At 42.4% G+C, this 18,347-nt stretch overlaps 1 protein-coding gene across 2 annotated transcripts in view; it reads left to right on the top strand.

Annotated features, from left to right (window-relative positions):
* col27a1b (collagen, type XXVII, alpha 1b) overlaps nt 1–18,347 on the top strand; it is a 155,849-nt gene that overhangs the window by 34,702 nt on the left and 102,800 nt on the right. For both annotated transcript variants that reach the window (XM_071402508.1, XM_071402507.1), the window contains exons 5-8: nt 3,033–3,086; nt 8,514–8,567; nt 8,945–8,998; nt 16,561–16,605. In XM_071402508.1, coding sequence (XP_071258609.1) covers nt 3,033–3,086; nt 8,514–8,567; nt 8,945–8,998; nt 16,561–16,605 — 207 coding nt within the window. The remainder of the gene's footprint in view (nt 1–3,032; nt 3,087–8,513; nt 8,568–8,944; nt 8,999–16,560; nt 16,606–18,347) is intronic.

Genomic DNA, 18,347 nt, shown 5'->3' with positions numbered 1-18,347 from the left:
ACGCCCTCGACAACAGAGAAATCCGTTAATCACGCAAGGAGGAACAAAGAAAGCTCCTAAATAACACACGCTTATTAAATGCGTGAAACAAAAAATGGGCACAACCTAACCGAGCTACATCACAAATAAAATAATCCCGCACAAACCTAGGCAGGCAACAGGGTAAATTATACACATGGAAATTAAGGCAAATGAAACCAGGTGTGAAAGAACCAAAGACAAAACAAACAGAAAAGGAAAAAGGGATCGGTGATGGCTAGTAGACCGGCGACGCCGACCGCCAAGCGCCGCCCGAACAGGGAGAGGAACTACCTTCGGTGGAAGTCGTGGCAAGGAAATTTTCTACAAATGATTTGAGGGAGTGCACACATGTGGCTATTCTGTGTTGAGCGGTTAACAAATAAATAAGTATTCGTAAAGGCTTAATTTAGAGTTATTAATGTAACTTTAGTTGTTCTACAAAGGTTGGGCTATATATTTAGATGTTTAATACATTGTAAGGCTGCATGATGCGACTCTAATGATGATTTGAAAAGTTGCTTGAGCTCTGCTTTGTTTTTTGCGCAGGCTGTACGCACTACATCAGTAAATTGACAACCACTTCATAATGCCAAGAATATCATGGCGGAATACCCTTTGTGTGGCTGTAATGCACCCTAAAAACATCCATGCCTTTTGCGGCCAGTGGCCAATGTGCGCTTCTCCCTGAGTGCTGCACGCTCCATCACGTGACCGGGTCTTTCTCACAGGCTAAAAGTGAAGACAGACACATCGGGGATGCAACTGTGCGCGTTATCCAATTCGAGGTGCATGTTGAAAATATTGGAAAGACTGTCCACATTTACTTTTCGTCACCCAACAATATGAGTAGGCCTAGCGAACAGCAAAAGCACTAGCCTATGTCAATCTGCAATCCCACATAGTACAAAGATCAACCTATTCTATTCCGTGCGAGAAAAAAATATTCAAAACATAGTCTGCGATGCGATAGATCCCAAATTAATACAATCACTAGCATCCCAAAAACTTTTTACGCAATGTGGCTGACTCAACAGATCAGAACGTTTAGCTTAAAATGTTGATAAACTATGAGGCTATTTCTTCACATTATAAGCACAGCAATGCACACATGGCAGTAGGCTATGAGCGCGAATGTTCCATTAGCAGAACACACCATTATCAAAAGTGACAAATGCAATTATGCATAGTCCTCATTTGGACTAATCTTCCAAGAGTCCTTAAACATTAAAATACAATTTATAATACGATCACATTTTCACATATAACACACTGTTACAAACAGACATAATACACTGACATATTGACCAGAATAAATACTCTTAACAGTCTAAAAAGATAGATTGATTCCTTCATCTACCATATTCCCGCACAACCTTCCAAATGTATTATATTTAAATGGTTCTAAAGTATTGTTTGAATGTATATATTGAAAGGTTTCTGGTTTGCTCAGATACGTACATTATTCAATTTCTTTAATGCTCTAAATCGAAATGTAATGCTTTTATTATAAAGGTGCATTTTTATATTGAAAATAATCTTCCCCAAAATTGAAACTCACACACTGCTTATGTATGCCAGTTAGGCTACACACCCCTTGTAAAGTGTATTAATGTGATTAATTTTAAGAAGTTATTTGGCCACTTTAGTTGTGATACTAACCTTATGAAACATATAGGCCTATGGGCTAGGCTACATTAAGGGTGCAACTATGATTTGAAAAAGTCGCAAAATAAGGCATTGTTTCTTATGCTGGGCATCATTCTCAAGTGATAATATATCATTCACAAGTGATAGGCTAATATTGTCACCCATCAGACTATTCTTCATTTAATCTTGTCTTTACATACACTAAATAATATATGTGTTATAATTTGTTTTGATTTAGAATGGACCATTATTATCAGGGTCAGCAGGAAAAAAAATACATGTCATCTATGCACCTAGATAGCGAATGGAGTACGCTTTCCACCATGGTTTATTTTCATGCCAGCCAGGTAGGCTATACTCCTGTTGTAAATAAGTAATGTTCTTAATATTAGGAAAGTTGAGAAATAAATATAGTAGGCCTAGCCTATAGAAAGCTGATCCTCCTATTTTTAGTAGAGGCCATTGCTCTGTTTTCTTGTGCAATTGCATAGCCTATTGAAATGTTGCACAACATGAGCTCATGGGCTCCCATTAAGTATTTGATTAGATTTTCAAAATACATTTGCATTGATGTCAGAGTGATTAGAGGGACAATAGAGTGCTGAGTACCAGGCAGTTGTTTGGTAGGCTACTAAGGACCATCACCAGCATCAGAGCTTGGAGAAGCCTAATTACCGTGAATTTGATTTCCTTCATGACCTCGTGACTGCCGGTGTGGCGGTAATACGTTCACCGCACAGCCCTAGTCTTATTGGTCCCTGTCCCTGTTGAATGGGGCCGACTTGGTTAGTTTGGAATTTATGTTCTGTTTCCCCAAAAGGACTTATCCTACCATTAATCACCAGTGGATTTATATCTGGTTGTTATATTTAGTTTGTCCCCTGCTAAAACATTTGGCAGGCCTGGTCCAAAAGGAGTATACATGTACCCACCGTTTGTGGTACAACACCTGTAAGAGAGACAGAGTATCCACTGTGACTATAGGAATGGGTGACTGGCCTTGCCTTCACTCTGCTCTGTGAGCTTCTGGGATGCTGGTGGAAAAGTGATGAGGAAAATCACATCCATATGTCATAACTCAGACAGGCAGGCAGGCAGGCAGAGAAACAGTTAGACAGACAGAAATACAAAAAGACAGACAGGCATTGGCATATGGCCCACAGAGCACCTACAGAAACACAGAGAGAGAGAGAGAGAGAGCTCAGCTCTGACTCAGAGAGTCAGCTCAGAGAGTGGAAACTCCACATGCGGTAACGTTACTCAGACAGTGATTCCAGTGACTCCTTTGAAACAAATGTGTGGTTGATGAACCCATTTTCTCCTTAATCTTAATTTTCCTCAACATTGTGTCTTCCTGTTTTGAGGGTCCTCCTGGTCCCCATGGAAACCCTGGTCACCCCGGACCCCCTGGATTCAAGGTATGTATTTATTAGATTGGGGACAATATAGATTGGGGACAATATAGAGACTGATATAAGTGATAGTGTATGAGTGAGAATGAATAGCTTCTCTCTTTGGGGTTCTCACCATGCTCTAAGATGGTCTGGAGAGCTTGGTAACGTACAGTCACCTCCAAAATAATTGGCACCCTTGATAAAGATGAGCAAAAAAGACTGTATAAAATAAATAATACAAATTTTGAGCTATATTGTATGCTAAATTAAATGTGGAAATATTTTGTTTAACAAGTAATATATATACAGTGGGGAGAACAAGTATTGGAAACACTGCTGATTTTGCAGGTTTTCCTACTTACAAAGCATGTAGAGGTCTGTATATTTTTATCATAGTTACACTTCAACTGTGAGAGACGGAATCTAAAACAAAAATCCCGAAAATCACATTGTATGATTTTTAAGTATTTAATTTGCATTTTATTGCATGACATAAGTATTTGATACATCAGAAAAGCAGAACTTAATATTTGGTACAGAAACCTTTGTTCGCACTTACAGAGACGTTTCCTGTAGTTCTTGTCCAGGTTTACACACACTGCAGCAGGGATTTTGGCCCACTCCTCCATACAGACCTTCTCCAGATCCTTCAGGTTTCGGGGCTGTCACTGGGCAATACGGACTTTCAGCTCCCTCCAAAGATTTTCTATTGGGTTCAGGTCTGGAGACTGGCTAGGCCACTCCAGGACCTTGAGATGCTTCTTACGGAGCCACTCCTTAGTTGCCCTGGCTGTGTGTTTCGGGTCGTTGTCATGCTGGAAGACCCAGCCACTACCCATCTTCAATGCTCTTACTGAGGGAAGGAGGTTGTTGGCCAAGATCTCGCGATACATGGCCCCATCCATCCTCCCCTCAATACGGTGCAGTCGTCCTGTCCCCTTTGCAGAAAAGCATCCCCAAAGAATGATGTTTCCACCTCCATGCTTCACGGTTGGGATGGTGTTCTTTGGGATGGTGTTCACACGGCGAGTGGAGTTTAGACCAAAAAGCTCTATTTTTGTCTCATCAGACCACATGACCTTCTCCCATTCCTCCTCTGGATCATCCAGATGGTCATTGGCAAACTTCAGACGGGCCTGGACATGCGCTGGCTTGAGCAGGGGGACCTTGCGTGCGCTGCAGGATTTTAATCCATAGTGTATTACTAATGGTTTTCTTTGAGACTGTGGTCCCAGCTTTCTTCAGGTCATTGACCAGGTCCTGCCGTGTAGTTCTGGGCTGATCCCTCACCTTCCTCATGATCATTGATGCCCCACGAGGTAAGATCTTGCATGGTGCCCCAGACCGAGGGTGATTGACCGTCATCTTGAACTTCTTCCATTTTCTAATAATTGCGCCAACAGTTGTTGCCTTCAAACCAAGCTGCTTGCCTATTGTCCTGTAGCCCATCCCATGTGCAGTTGCAAACCGTAGTCTGGCTTTTTATGGCGGTTTTGGAGCAGTGGCTTCTTCTTTGCTGAGCGGCCTTTCAGGTTATGTCGATATAGGACTCGTTTACTGTGGATATAGAAACTTTTGTACCTGTTTCCTCCAGCATCTTCACAAGGTCCTTTGCTGTTGTTCTGGGATTGATTTGCACTTTTCGCACCAAAGCACGTTCATCTCTAGGAGACAGAACGCGTCTCCTTCCTGAGCAGTATGCCGGCTGTGTGGTACCATGGTGTTTATACTTGCATACTATTGTTTGTACAGATGAACGTGGTACCTTCAGGCGTTTGGAAATTGCTCCCAAGGATGAACCAGACTTGTGGAGGTCTACAATTTATTTTCTGAGGTCGTGGCTGATTTCTTTTGATTATCCCATGATGTCAAGCAAAGAGGCACAGAGTTTGAAGGTAGGCCTTGAAATACATCCTCAGGTACACCTCCAATTGACTCAAATTATGTCAATTATCCTATCAGAAGCTTCTAAAGCCATGACATAATTTTATGGAATTTTCCAAGCTGTTTAAAGGAACAGTCAACATAGTGTATGTTAACTTCTGACCCATTGGAATTGTGATACAGTAAATTATAAGTGAAATAATCTGTCTGTAAACAATTGTTGGAAAAATGACTTGTGTCATGCACAAAGTAGATGTCCTAACCGACTTGCCAAAACTATAGTTTGTTAACAAGAAATTTGCGGAGTGGTTGAAAAACAAGTTTTAATGACTCCAACCTTAGTGAATGTAAACTTCCGACTTCAACTGTAGGTGCGATGCAAAAGGACTGGTCACAGATAGAACAATAAGGTTTAGTAAATCTTTGGACTGGTCGTCCGTTCTATACAAAACGGTTGCTATGCAGGCTGGATTAAAGTTCTTATCACTTGCGCTAGCCAACTTCAGTTAACTCGGTCACGTCATACATTGAAGCTGGAATGACCGTACACTAGCTGCATTTAGATTTGTTTGAGATTTTTTTCTATTCAAGATAATGACGTTGATGTGTGATTTCGACTGGCTTGTCTGGGCAATGTTCAATCTATGTATGGTACTACAGAGATCGAAGTTCAAAAGGGAAACGTTGTTTCCGAGGTCGGACAGGCAGACGGCGAGGCATACAGTATATTAACCCTGGCTGTACCAAACTAAATGCTAGGCTGGAAGCAAAGGGGAAATAATGTGCGAGTTGAGATAAATACAAGAGACTATTCGGACAGCGACATGAACATGATATTCTTATGGAGGCACAGTGATCATTTTCAGATGGAACTGTTAGCAGACAAACTGTAGGTGTGTCTGTGATGGCCAATACTGCACGGCTTGGAACGCTGCTCGTCCAAGCAGCAATCCAGGATCCAAACAACCAGTTTTATAATATTGTTTGCTCATGTTTATCAAGGGTGCCAATACATTCGGAGGTTACTGTAATTGAATGACATCTTTGAATGTCCCTGGCATGTATAGCTAATGTATAGTTAATGTATAGATCGTGTATATATTGTTAAAATTCACTACATGTACACCCAGATCAGTCATAAAACATAGCCTACTGTTCCACACTCGCTGAATCATTGATGGATGGTTAACTGTTGCAGACTGTTGACTGTGTCTTTTATGAATTCACAAGTAACAACTTACTAAACTAGAATGGAAACATTTTCATGTTATTGTTCCATACTTAATCCTTATGGCCACATTCATTTTCAACTGGTCATTTTTCCACTCCATGTTCACAATAGTAAAACGTAATCGATACCAGCCTTTGACCGGAGCCCATGTTCATACCACCATAACTCTTATTTATGTGTTAGAGTGGAAAAAGAGGAAGCGAGGGAGAAGGAGAGAGAGCGATACAGAGAGACAGAAAGACAGTTAGAGAAAGTGTGAGAGTGAGAATAACATAGAGAGAGAGAGAGAGAGAGAGAGAGAGAGGAGAGAGAGAGAGAGAGAGAGAGAGGAGAGAGAGAGAGAGAGAGAGAGAGAGAGAGAGAGAGAGAGATGTACATTGTTACATCATGTCAATAAAGCAAATTGAATTGAATTGAAATTGATTTGCGAGAGAAAGAGAGAGAGAGAGAGGATATAGCGAGTAGTAGTTGAGCTGGCGCGTCACCAAAGGTAGTCCATCTCACTTTGACCTACTGTATATGCACGCAACTTTTGAAAGATGGAAAAAGCTCATGTGTGTGCAACCCCTGTCCCTTCTGACACAACCCCAGTGCAATTACCCAGTATGTGGTCTTGTCCTCTTAGAACTGTGCCCGTGACACTTCTGATAAAGACAGTGAGAGTCAGAAAGCTGACTTTTGTAGAGTTTAAGACAAACAATTAAATAACTTGTTTTTTTATGTACAATTGGCCCTCAAGTGTAAATAAACTGCTTCACTTTGTTTTAAATTTCCTCTCCGATAAAAGAGAGTGATGGACAGTGAAATCCTACAATGTTCCTGAGTGTAGATGTTGGCACCAGGTACAACCTCCTTTCCCTAGTCCTGTCCAGGTGAGGCTGGTCTGGAGGACATTTAAAGAAACACCTTGGCAGTGTCCCAAAGGCACCCTATTGCCTGTCCCAAATGGCACCCTATTGCCTATACATAGTGCACGACTTTTGACCAGGGCTCATAGGGCTCTAGTCAAAAGTAGTGCACTACAAGGATAATAGAGTGCTGTTTGGGACACATACCCTTTTCATGCCATGTTGGGGCTTATATGAAAATGTAGAATTTAATGGTGCAATGAAGGTGATAATGGAGAAGCTTACATTTCCACCATCAATAACCTTGTAGAATAATTGTATTATTTTGTGTCCATTTATGCCTTTTCACAGTTTTAGAACCAACAGGAGTGTGACTGCTAGAGTACCTGCTGAAATAGGCCTGTTGCATTCAGAGGTGGAGATGTAAATTGCTCCCCAACCTTTTTTATCGTAGGCACACAGGAGAAAGTCGTTAACTGCAGGAGAGCATTCATAAAAGTTACTCACATACAGTGTTTGTTCAGAAGCCCAGTGTTTGTAAATTCCTTTTCCTTTTTATCCAATTCCTTTGACAAACACATATTTTACAGCTGGTTCCAAATGTTTCTGTGTTAATCCTTGAATGGCTCCATTAACATGTGTTGTAGGTTGTTTACCTTTCCACCTGACCTGACCAGTAAAAACTCTGGGCCCTACTTATAAATTAAAGGTCATTACGAGGGCCCCCACAAGGGTCCTGACTTTATATATGATTGAGGCCATAGATTAATAGTGTCCGACGTCTTTATGGTACAGTAGTAAGATTTAAAAGTAAGCACTTCCCAGTTCCCTGGAGTACAGCAGCAGTCAGACAACATCCCACTGCTGCCTGAAAAGGACAAGGAATGTGCCTGGTCACTCCCAATGGCTTTTCAGAAGCTTGCTGTAAACTGAAATATTAATGGACTCTGTCTTGTGTAAATACAACTGCTACTATTGTGTGTGAACCTTTTCCCTCCCTTACACTGCATGCAAGCGTGTCTACTGTAATGCTCCACCTCTGTGTGATTAAACAGCATAGCTTTGCAGAGAATGTGTAAATGCACCATTACGTCAAGCTATTGTGTGTGTACCGGATCACTAACGTTGACCAACAGTGAGTACCGTAGGCCTTCATGTAAACTTTAGTGCTTGAGTTCTGAATGCCATGGTAGAGAACATGTAAATAAAGCCATTATATTTAGACCTATCATTACATTGAGTAGGCTCTTTAAGTCTAAGTATAAGAGAGAAATCAACATCTGGGCTTTGCCGAAGCAGCTTGTACCAAAACGTATCAGCAATTAATATTATTGAGGGGAAGTTTCCCTCCTGAACCTTCTTTAAATATTTCAGAAATCTACATCTGTTCGTTATTTGGAGACTAAGACGTCATGGGAATCAGCGGAATCTGTCTAAACTAAACCGTTTGTTTTTTGCTCTCTCTGCCTCTGTGTGTGTGTGTTCAAGGGACGAAAAGGAGACCCTGGCCTTTCACCTGGCAGAGCGCCAAAAGGAGAAAGAGTGAGCATCTTGTGTTTCATGTTTCACTGTGTCGTTCTCTGAAAAGGAGAGTGTAACACCGGATAAAGTAATAATACCGGCTAATGTCACAATTCAATAATGTAATAAGTTATCTGTTACAGATAATTTTGCTTCGGTCGTAGAGAGTTACTCGAGAAAATGGAAACACGCTTTGCGATAACCCAATTCTTTCAATTGTCCGATATGACTTACTGTGCTATCTGTCTTAGCTGGCAGGCAGCAACTAAAGTAGCAGTGACATGTTCCATGGGATCACTGGTTTTACATGTATTCGCTACTTTACAGTTAGCCTGAGAATGAAGAGTATGAAGTTGACTTAACTGTATATACTGTGTAACTCATTCTTATCTTTCTAGGGAGACCGTGGTGCTTCAGGACCCCCTGGACTGACTGGTCAAGTTAGCAGAAAGGTAGGAAACCACTTTACCCTTAATCCTGCCACACATGATACTGTATGAATCGGATTCTTCGAATGAGTCCAGAGGACCACATTGAAGTGCACTAAATCATACGCTACACCCCGACCCTGCCTCCCCAGTCCTAAATCCCTATGAGCAGTGTTCAGCGGGAATCTCTCAAAAAGAACTGTTTAGGAGGACCCGAAGCCAAGAGCATTTTTCTCACGGGATGTTTCTTCTCTTGTTTGGAGAGGAGCCTAACATTGTGCAGGCGTAGTAGTACTGTAAATTAGTGCACCTGTGTTCAGACCGACTCTTCTTCAGGCTCACACTCTGGAATAGCTGGATTGGAATATACTAGCTGAGTTGTGACCTCATCGTCAATGCTTCCAACACGATGGGGGCGATTGAGGAGAGTCTTTTTTGGGCGGGAATGATTTACAGTGGGAATCACATGCAGTGTAAAATACATGATGTAGTTCCCTCTCTTTGACAATTGTCCTCAATACTCAGTAGTGTTCTGCTGAAATCTTAATCGCATTTTGTTATAGAGCTTCTTTTTCATGTACTGTCTCAACTCAATTTACACATATCCTATTGCTAGTGTACATGCAGTATGTGTTCATCCATGAGTCATTGTCTTAAGATGCACTTCTGCGGGCTTCACTCCATCATGGCCTTGCCCTGGGACGGTAATACAGCTTAATCACTTACCATGGGAGACTATTACACACACGCAGGTGGGAAGAAGGAAATCTGCTCCGTGCCCACGTACACGTACACATACTCATCATGCACTGACAGGCATGCACGCAGGCACATGCATGAGCAGATACGCACACACATGCAACCACACACATAGACATGCGCGCACACACACACGCACACACACACACAGTTTATTCCATGTTAGGGATACAGATATTTGTTGACATAATTAGCTGTATGTATTTTTACAAGACTCAACACAAAATTTGACTTGAAACATCATTGCAAAAAATATTACATTCAAGTTACCTGATTGCCTTACAGCAAACACATGTTATTCATTACCAGAAAATACAATAAAAGCTGGTGGAAAAAGACTTGGAGACACTACCTCTCCTAAATTACTGCTGGCAGGCAGTGATTCATGGTTATTCCACACATGGTCCGCTGCCAGAGGGAGAAGAAATCTGTGAATGCAGGAAGAAACTCTGAGTACAGTACAGCCAGGGGCCTCGAACAGCCAACTTTAGGCCTCGAACCAACTGGTGCTGACCTGGGTTCAAATAGTATTTGTTTTCTTTCAGAGACGTTGAGCCTATGGTTGAGTCTACCTGAAGTGACAGATGGCTGTACTATTTAACCTGAGGGCTGATCGGGTGCTAATTTAGAAGTTATCACCGGCTCCGTAATGATCTGTTTAGCAACACACACAATCCTCATGTAGTCTGTTTTGGACACATTTGTACGAGAGCAGTAAAGTCTAAACCTGGCGTAACAAAAATCTCTTACGTAATAGGACAAGCTGACGGTGAAAGACCATCCGGTCTAGGCTACAGTCAAGGTTGTTTCATTCACTCTAAAATAGACTCTGATCTCAATAGGCAAGAAGGGGGTCTCTTTCAGCTCTCTCTGTTGTCGCGTCCTAAATGGCACCCTATTCCCTATTGCACTACTTTCTGAATGCCACCCTATTCCCTATTGCACTACTTCTGACCAGAGCCTACATAGGGAATAGAGTGCCATTTGGAATGCAGCCTGTATGATGTGAGTAATGGAAAGAGGAGTTTATGGGAAAATAGCGTTTCTTTTTTTCCATTAAAGAGGGAAGTGACTGACAGTTACTATGTATGTTTTAAATTGCATCATTGCTGGAATATAAAACGATAGTGTGTAAAGCAATGACAATCTCACACTTTACATTTGTTGCAGTTAAATGGTGCATTTGTTACCTAAACATCTAGTCCCCCCCGCCCCCCTTGATGTTGTACCCCGTGCCCTTGTCCCTGGCAGAGCCTCTCCCTTGGTGGGAAACGTGTAAAAGATGTAATGGGCGAAGTTACCCTGCAGTCAGGCGGTGGGGAAACTGACACACTATGTAGAGCATCTGGACGGTGTTGGAGGTGTGTGTGTGTGTGTGTGTGTGTGTGTGTGTGTGTGTGTGTGTGTGTGTGTGTGTGTGTGTGTGTGTGTGTGTGTGTGTGTGTGTGTGTGTGTGTGTGTGTGTGTGTGTGTGTGTGTGTGTGTGTGTGTGTGTGTGTGTGTGTGCTCGCTCACATGGGTCTGGTCCTGGCCGACCCTGCGATGGCATTGGCACGGTGGAATTACTTTTATTAGATACTAGGTTTTTTTTCCTCCTAGACTTTCCTCTCATATTCCAGACTATACGTAGGTGATGGTCTGACACATTTGGTGGCTGGGCCTTGGTTACGTTTCCTATTTCTTCAGGAGATGTTGATGTAGAGGTGTAATTTGTGCAAAATGACATTTTCTAATAATCCCTCTCACAGTCAATATTGAATAGTGGGGATGAAAGAGTTGAGAATATGAAAACAGTTTCTCATTTAAAATATATAAATCCAATGGAAAGAATATTTTCTGTCTGCTAAAGTTATTTTACTGCTTCATAGAAGAGGGGTTATACAATACCTTACTGCGTCATAAGTATGCTGTTCGCAAAAATTAATTTGCATTCTGCCTTGAAATTATAAAAATTCCAATGTATACCAACAGATGCAAAACTGGGCAAATGTTTGTAATAGGACCATGGATTACACATCCGCTAGTCTAATAAATAACTCATCTTGAATGAGAGAGTACCAATATTCCTCTCTGGAGCTGTGAGCCATGGCTATGTGCACGGGACTGCACATTCAGACACATGATCACACACTGCTCCTCTTCTCCTCTGTCTCTCTGGCATGGACTCTCAGAGACTGCAGCATTTCCCTCCTTTTACTATACTCAGCTGTATGTCGCTGGCTCTGGAGCTCAGACGCATTCTTCGCCCCTTCTCTTGTCCATGGTTGTGCAGTGGCTCAGCCATGACTTTTTACTCTGCTCTAGGGGGCTGGGTAGTGACGCTTTTATAGAACAGATTTACAGAGTCCCAAATGGCAACCTATTCCCTTTGTAGTGCACTACTTTTGAGCTGGGCCCGTAGGGCTCTAGTCAAAAGTAGTGCACTATAAAGGGAATATAGTAGGGTGCCATTTGGGACACAGACAAGGACTGCTGAGGCTGGGAAATGGTTAACTCTGTCTTCAAGTGCTGGCTGATTGGTTGCAGGGATTATTTGTAAAAAAAAAAACTCAAATAATAATAATCTGTTGGGCCTTCTGTTTTGAATCACCCGTTGAAGACAACGACTGGGTTTCATAGAAGTATCTCAACATCTCTGTATGTAAACTGTGTGTCACATCTGCTCCTGCAACGCCCTCTACTGCTATTCCTGTGTCTACTTGACCTGCCGCCTTCCGCAGTGCTCTTTCCCTCTCTCTCTCTCTCTGTGTGTGTGTGTGTGTGATTGTGTGGGCGGAGACAGGTGTGCTGGAGTCAGAGCAGATCCCCACCAGCTGCAATCTGTTCCATAATCAAGACCTCTACTAATACTCAGCCCTGCCACTTCCACGCTGCCAGATTGTAATCTCTGCTCAATCAGTCTACATTTCTAGCCGTTTGTTACTATGCAGATCCTGTTATCCTGTTGTGCCTGTTTTCCTCTCCGCTACAGTTCTGCCCGCTCTGATTCTGGTCCCTGTCTCCAGTCCCACGTCTCGTCATCCTGCTACTCTGTCCTGGATTCCCCACTCTACTACTCCCTTCGATTCCCCTCCGGACCTGCTTACTCTGTCTCAACCCCTCTCGCTTCAGCCTCAGCCTCCGCACCTGGTATTCAGCAACCCACCCGAGCTTCCCCTGACCTGCACTCCATCTTCCCCCTGTGTTTCAATAAATACCTTGGTTACTTTATCCCAGTCTCCTCGTCTGAGTCTGCTCTGGGGTTCCCCTGTTCCACTCCGCGTAACACTGTGGGACTTGGCAATATGTGCTGTGGTGTTTGGTGTATTTGTCTCTATGGTGGTGTTGGCATGCAGTTTACTCAGTGTGGCTGCTGCTGCTGAAAGGCATGCTAATTAGCAGGAGCCTGCAGTGACAGCCACAGGCACAACTGAAGGGGATACATTCACTCACACATGCACACACACATGCACAGGGGATACACTCCTGTCTCTCTGTCTCCCCAGGAGTTTGTCAGCTAAGTACCTCAGGAGTCAGATATGCAGGTTCTGAAACAACGGAAGTGCCCTCAGTCTTGCTACTGCAGCTCGTTGTTTCCAAACTGTCCCCTGATACACTGATTGACAGTAGGCCTCGAGGCATTTTCATACTACGGTTTATAGTATGTTTCTCAGAATAAGGCGTAAGTACCATCTAGTGTTAAAGCATGCCAAAGCCTTGTGCGGACTACTTATTGTCTAAAAGTATTGCACTTGTACACACTCTTAGAATTAGGGGTGACTTGAGGAACCCTGGAGTTCTTCAAGAAACCATTGCAGTCAGTGGGTTCATATTTGCACCTTTGGTTAGTTGAGGGGTTCTTGGAGGAATATTTTAATATTTCAATCTAGCAAAGGGTTCCTGGAGGAACCTTTTTGCTGGCGCATGCGGAGCACTTTGAATTTCTTTCGCCGTTGGATTTGTTGCACTGCCAGACACAGAAAAATATGCAAATATGACGATGGCTTTATGCGATAGCTAGCAACTTGTAAACAATTACCCATTCCTATATGAGTACTATTTTAATAGCAATGTTGAATAATACAACATTGTCTGTCAAGGCAAGCGGCAGGTAGCCTGGCGGGTAGGAGCTTAGATCGAGTCCCCGAGCTGACAAGTTAATAATCTGTCGTTCTGCCCCTGAGCAAGGCAGTTAACCCACTGTTCCACAGGCGCAGAAGATTTGGATGTCGATTAAGGCAGCCGTCCGCACCTCTCTGATTTAGATTTTAGGTTAAATGCGGAAGACAACTTGTACAACTGACTAAGTATCCCCCTTTCCCAATTATACTATATGACTTTAGCCTGTTTTAATTCCGAAAAGATTATTGTGATGGTAATGGAATTTGTTTATGAGGATAATTATTAGATGTTGGCTTGCTAGCTACAGTGCATTCGGAAAGTATTCAGACCACTTGACTTTTTCCACATTTTTGTTACGTTACAGCCTTATTCTAAAATGGATTAAACAGTTTTTTTGTCTCATCAATACCCCATAATGACAAATTTATAAAGAAAAAAAAAACTAAAATATCACATTTACATAAGTATTCAGACCCTTTACTCAGTACTTTGTTGAAGCACCTTTGGCAGCGATTACAGCCTCAGGTCTTCTTGTATTTGGGGAGTTTCTCCCATTCTTCTCTGCAGATCCTTTCAACCTCTGTCAGGTTGGATGGGGAGCATCACTGCACAGCTATTTTCAGGTCTCCCCAGAGATGTTCGATCGGGTTCAAGTCTGGGCTCTGGCTGGGCCACTCAAGGACATTCAAAGACATGTCCCGAAGCCGCTCCTGTATTGTCTTGGCTGTGTGCTTAGGGCCGATGTCCTGTTGGAAGGTGAACCTTCGCCCCCAGTCTGAGGTTCTGAGTGCTCTGGAGCAGCTTTTCATTAAGGATCTCTCTGTACTTTGCTCCATTCATCTTTCCCTCTATCCTGACTAGTCTCCCTGTCCCTGAAAAACATCCCCACAGCTTGATGCTGCCACCACTATGCTTCACAGTAGGGATGGTTCCAGGTTTCCTCCAGATGTGACGCTTGGGGTTCAGGCCAGAAAGTTCAATCTTGGTTTCATCAGACCAGAGAATCTTGTTTCTCATGGTCTGAGAGTCTTTAGGTGCCTTTTGGCAAACTCCAAGCGGGCTGTCATGTGCCTTTTTCTGAGGAGTGGCTTCCGTCTGGCTACTCTACCAGAAAAGCCTGATGGGTGGAGTGCTGCAGAGATGTATATCCTTCTGGAAGTTTCTCCCATCTCCACAGAGGAACTCTGAAGCTCTGTCAGAGTGACCATTGGGTTCTTGGTCACTTCCTTGACCAAGGCCCTTCTCAGCTTGGCCGGGCGGCCAGCTCTAGGTAGAGTCTTGGTGGTTCCAAACTTCTTCCATTTAACAATGAGGGAGACCACTGTGTTCTTGGGGACCTTCAATGCTGCAGAAATGTTTTGGTACCCTTCCCCTGATCTGTGCCTGGACACAATCCTGTCTCTGAGATCTACGGACAATTCCTTCGACCTCATGGCTTGGTTTTTGCTCTGACATGCACTGACAACTGTGGGACTTTATATAGACAGGTGTGTGCCTTTCCAAATCATGCCCAATCAATTGAATTTACCACAGGTGGACTCCAATCAAGTTGTAGAAACATCTCAATGATGATCAATGGAAACAGGATGCACCTGAGCTCAATTTCGAGTCTCATAGCAAAGGGTTTGAATAATATTGTAAACAAGGTTTTTCAGTTTTTTATTTTTAATACATTTGCTAAAAAAAAAATCCAGTTTTTCTTTGTCATTATGGGGTATAGATGTAGATTAATGATAAAAAAAATTTTTTACAAGGCTGTATTGTAACAATGTGGAAAATGTCAAGGGGTATGAATACTTTCCGAATGCACTGTAGCTACAGTATCTTCAACCTAGCATACACTCTTACAAATGCTTGGTTGTTTGGATGAACCAACTGCTGGGTTGCAGGCATTGGGTCACTTAGTTGGGTTGTTTAATTTAAAAAGAGCCAGGTTGGGTTGTTGATGCTGGGTTATTAAGATATGACCCAGCGGGACAGATCAGAAGACTGGAGGCGTGTCTTGGTAGGGGCGTGGCTTTTATTTTTGGCCACCCGTGAGAGTAAATGTCCTGTTCATTTGTTATGTTGTATTGTCATCACATGTTAAGGTTGACCACTGACAGTTTTGTAGCTTACAGAGGTGTATGAGTTCCTCAAGAGCCTATGCTAATCATGATGTTGGAATAGCTACCACTTTAATACTATATGTAATCAACAATGTTAATAATATATTAGAATATGTAATATGCATAAATCAAGGATATTTGACATTTGTAGTGTGCACATAGAAGCATTGTACCTGTGTAGTGTATACTGAGACAATTTCACAGCCTTATGAGTGATTAATGGCCTGCTGTATGTTGTTGTTTATGTTTTTGGTTTATTTAAGCCAAATCATCCATAGCTTCTTAAATAAACAGTTTATGAGTTCCTTTACAAGCTAATGATGTGAGGAATTTCCACGATTTAATGCTGAGGAGGGGCGTGATTTCAGCACCCTGTAGTGCTGTGTGTGTGTTGTAGACTTACATAAGAAGTGTGATCATCAGAAACTCCATATCCTCTACCGGGAGGTTAATATTATCATCCTCTTTTTCCAGAGGGCTCTGATTGAGTACATGTGAGTCTGTATCTTGGTAGTATACAGCAATTGAAACGAAGCATAGCCTATCAGTACATATTATGGGGAGTTAGGTGATCAAAATAAAATCCATTCAAAGTTGTCTAATGTCTTCCCTCTGCAGGGACAGAAAGGCCACCCTGGTCCCCCCGGTCTACCAGGAGATTCTGTGAGTATTCTGTTTTCTATTGTATGAGAATGACATTTATCTTTCCTCGGTGATCATATCTTATCAATAATTTCTACTTAACAATACATAAACATATAGGACAGCTTCAACAATGCAGTTACATAAAACTTAGCATAATGAATGACATCCTCATACGGTTGTACATTTTTCAGTGGTTATTCTAACAGCTGCCGTCTTTCCGTCTCTACTGGTGTTAATGTGTCTGTCTACCTGACTGGGTCTGAAGTTTGAACCACTGCTGTTAGAGTGGAATACATCAGACAAAAGACTCTCCATCTGTTTACCCAACAAAGCTTAAGCTATGGCTCGGCTGTCAGAACACATTGCTCCGTGAAGACCAAAACATAAATTCCTGGAGAGAGAGAGAGAGAGCGAGAGAGAGCGATAGAGAGAGAGAGAGAGAGAGTGAGAGAGAGCGAGAGAGAGCGAGAGAGAGCGAGAGAGAGAGAGTGAGAGAGAGTGAGAGAGAGTGAGAGAGAGTGAGAGAGAGTGAGAGAGAGAGAGCGAGAGAGAGAGAGTGAGAGAGAGCGAGAGAGAGAGAGCGCGAGAGAGAGAGAGAGAAAAACACTACTTCTTCTGAAGGGAGGATGTTACACATGAACACATTAGTACCTAGGGAATCTTGGCCAGAGAAATGTAGTTTCTGGCAGAGCTTAAAGTGGGCCAATTAGTCTGGACACCCTAAGGTCACTACTCCCCGAGATTCCTTAAAAAACTACAAATAGTGTCGTGTACTGAAGAATGTGCAATTTGTAGTGTACTATCAGTACAAAGAGCGTGGAGTTTTCACTGACCACATGGCCTGACCAGGGAAGAACATTGACCTAGTTAAAGGGATACTTCAGGATTTTGGCAATGAGGCCCTTTATCTACTTCACCATAGTCAGATGAACTCGTGGATACCATTTTTATGTCTCTGTGTCCAGTATGAAGGAGGTTGCAGGTAGTTTCGCGACCCAATGCTAACCAGCCTTAACGCAATGGCTGGGAAGTACAGTTGAAGTCGGAAGTTTACATACACTTAGGTTGGCAACTACATATATCTTCTGTCTCTCCAAAAGCTACACGGGGCAATATATCAATGGCTATCTATCATGGCAACTGTTACAGACCTTCAAGAATTGCCTAAATGTACATATCAATATTTCAAAATTTTACACTAATAGTATTTGACAGTCATGTATTGTGCAACTAGTGGAGAAATATTTTTTCACATTTGTTTTGGTCAGAACAGGTACAGTTGAAGTCGGAAGTTTACATACATTAAGGTTGGAGTCATTAAAACTAGTTTTTCAACCACCCCACACATTTCTTGTTAACAAACTATAGTTTTGGCAAGTCGGTTAGGACATCTACTTTGTGCATGACACAAGTCATTTTTCCAACAATTGTTTACAGACAGATTATTTCACTTATAATTCACTGTATCACAATTCCAGTGGGTCAGAAGTTTACTTACACTATGTTGACGGTGCCTTTAAACAGCTTGGAAAATTCCATAAAATGATGTCATGGCTTTAGAAGCTTCTGATAGGCTAATTGACATCATTTGTGTCAATTGGAGGTGTACCTGTGGATGTATTTCAAGGCCTACCTTCAAACTCAGTGCCTCTTTGCTTGACATCATGGGAAAATCAAAAGAAATCAGCTAAGACCTCAGAAAATAAATTGTAGATCTCCACAAGTCTGGTTCATCCTTGGGAGCAATTTCCAAACGCCTG

The sequence above is a fragment of the Salvelinus alpinus genome, chromosome 5 (genome assembly GCF_045679555.1).
Source record: "Salvelinus alpinus chromosome 5, SLU_Salpinus.1, whole genome shotgun sequence".
Taxonomy (NCBI): domain Eukaryota; kingdom Metazoa; phylum Chordata; class Actinopteri; order Salmoniformes; family Salmonidae; genus Salvelinus; species Salvelinus alpinus.
Note: the sequence above shows the minus strand (reverse complement) of the source record. Positions and strands in the feature narration are given on the sequence as shown.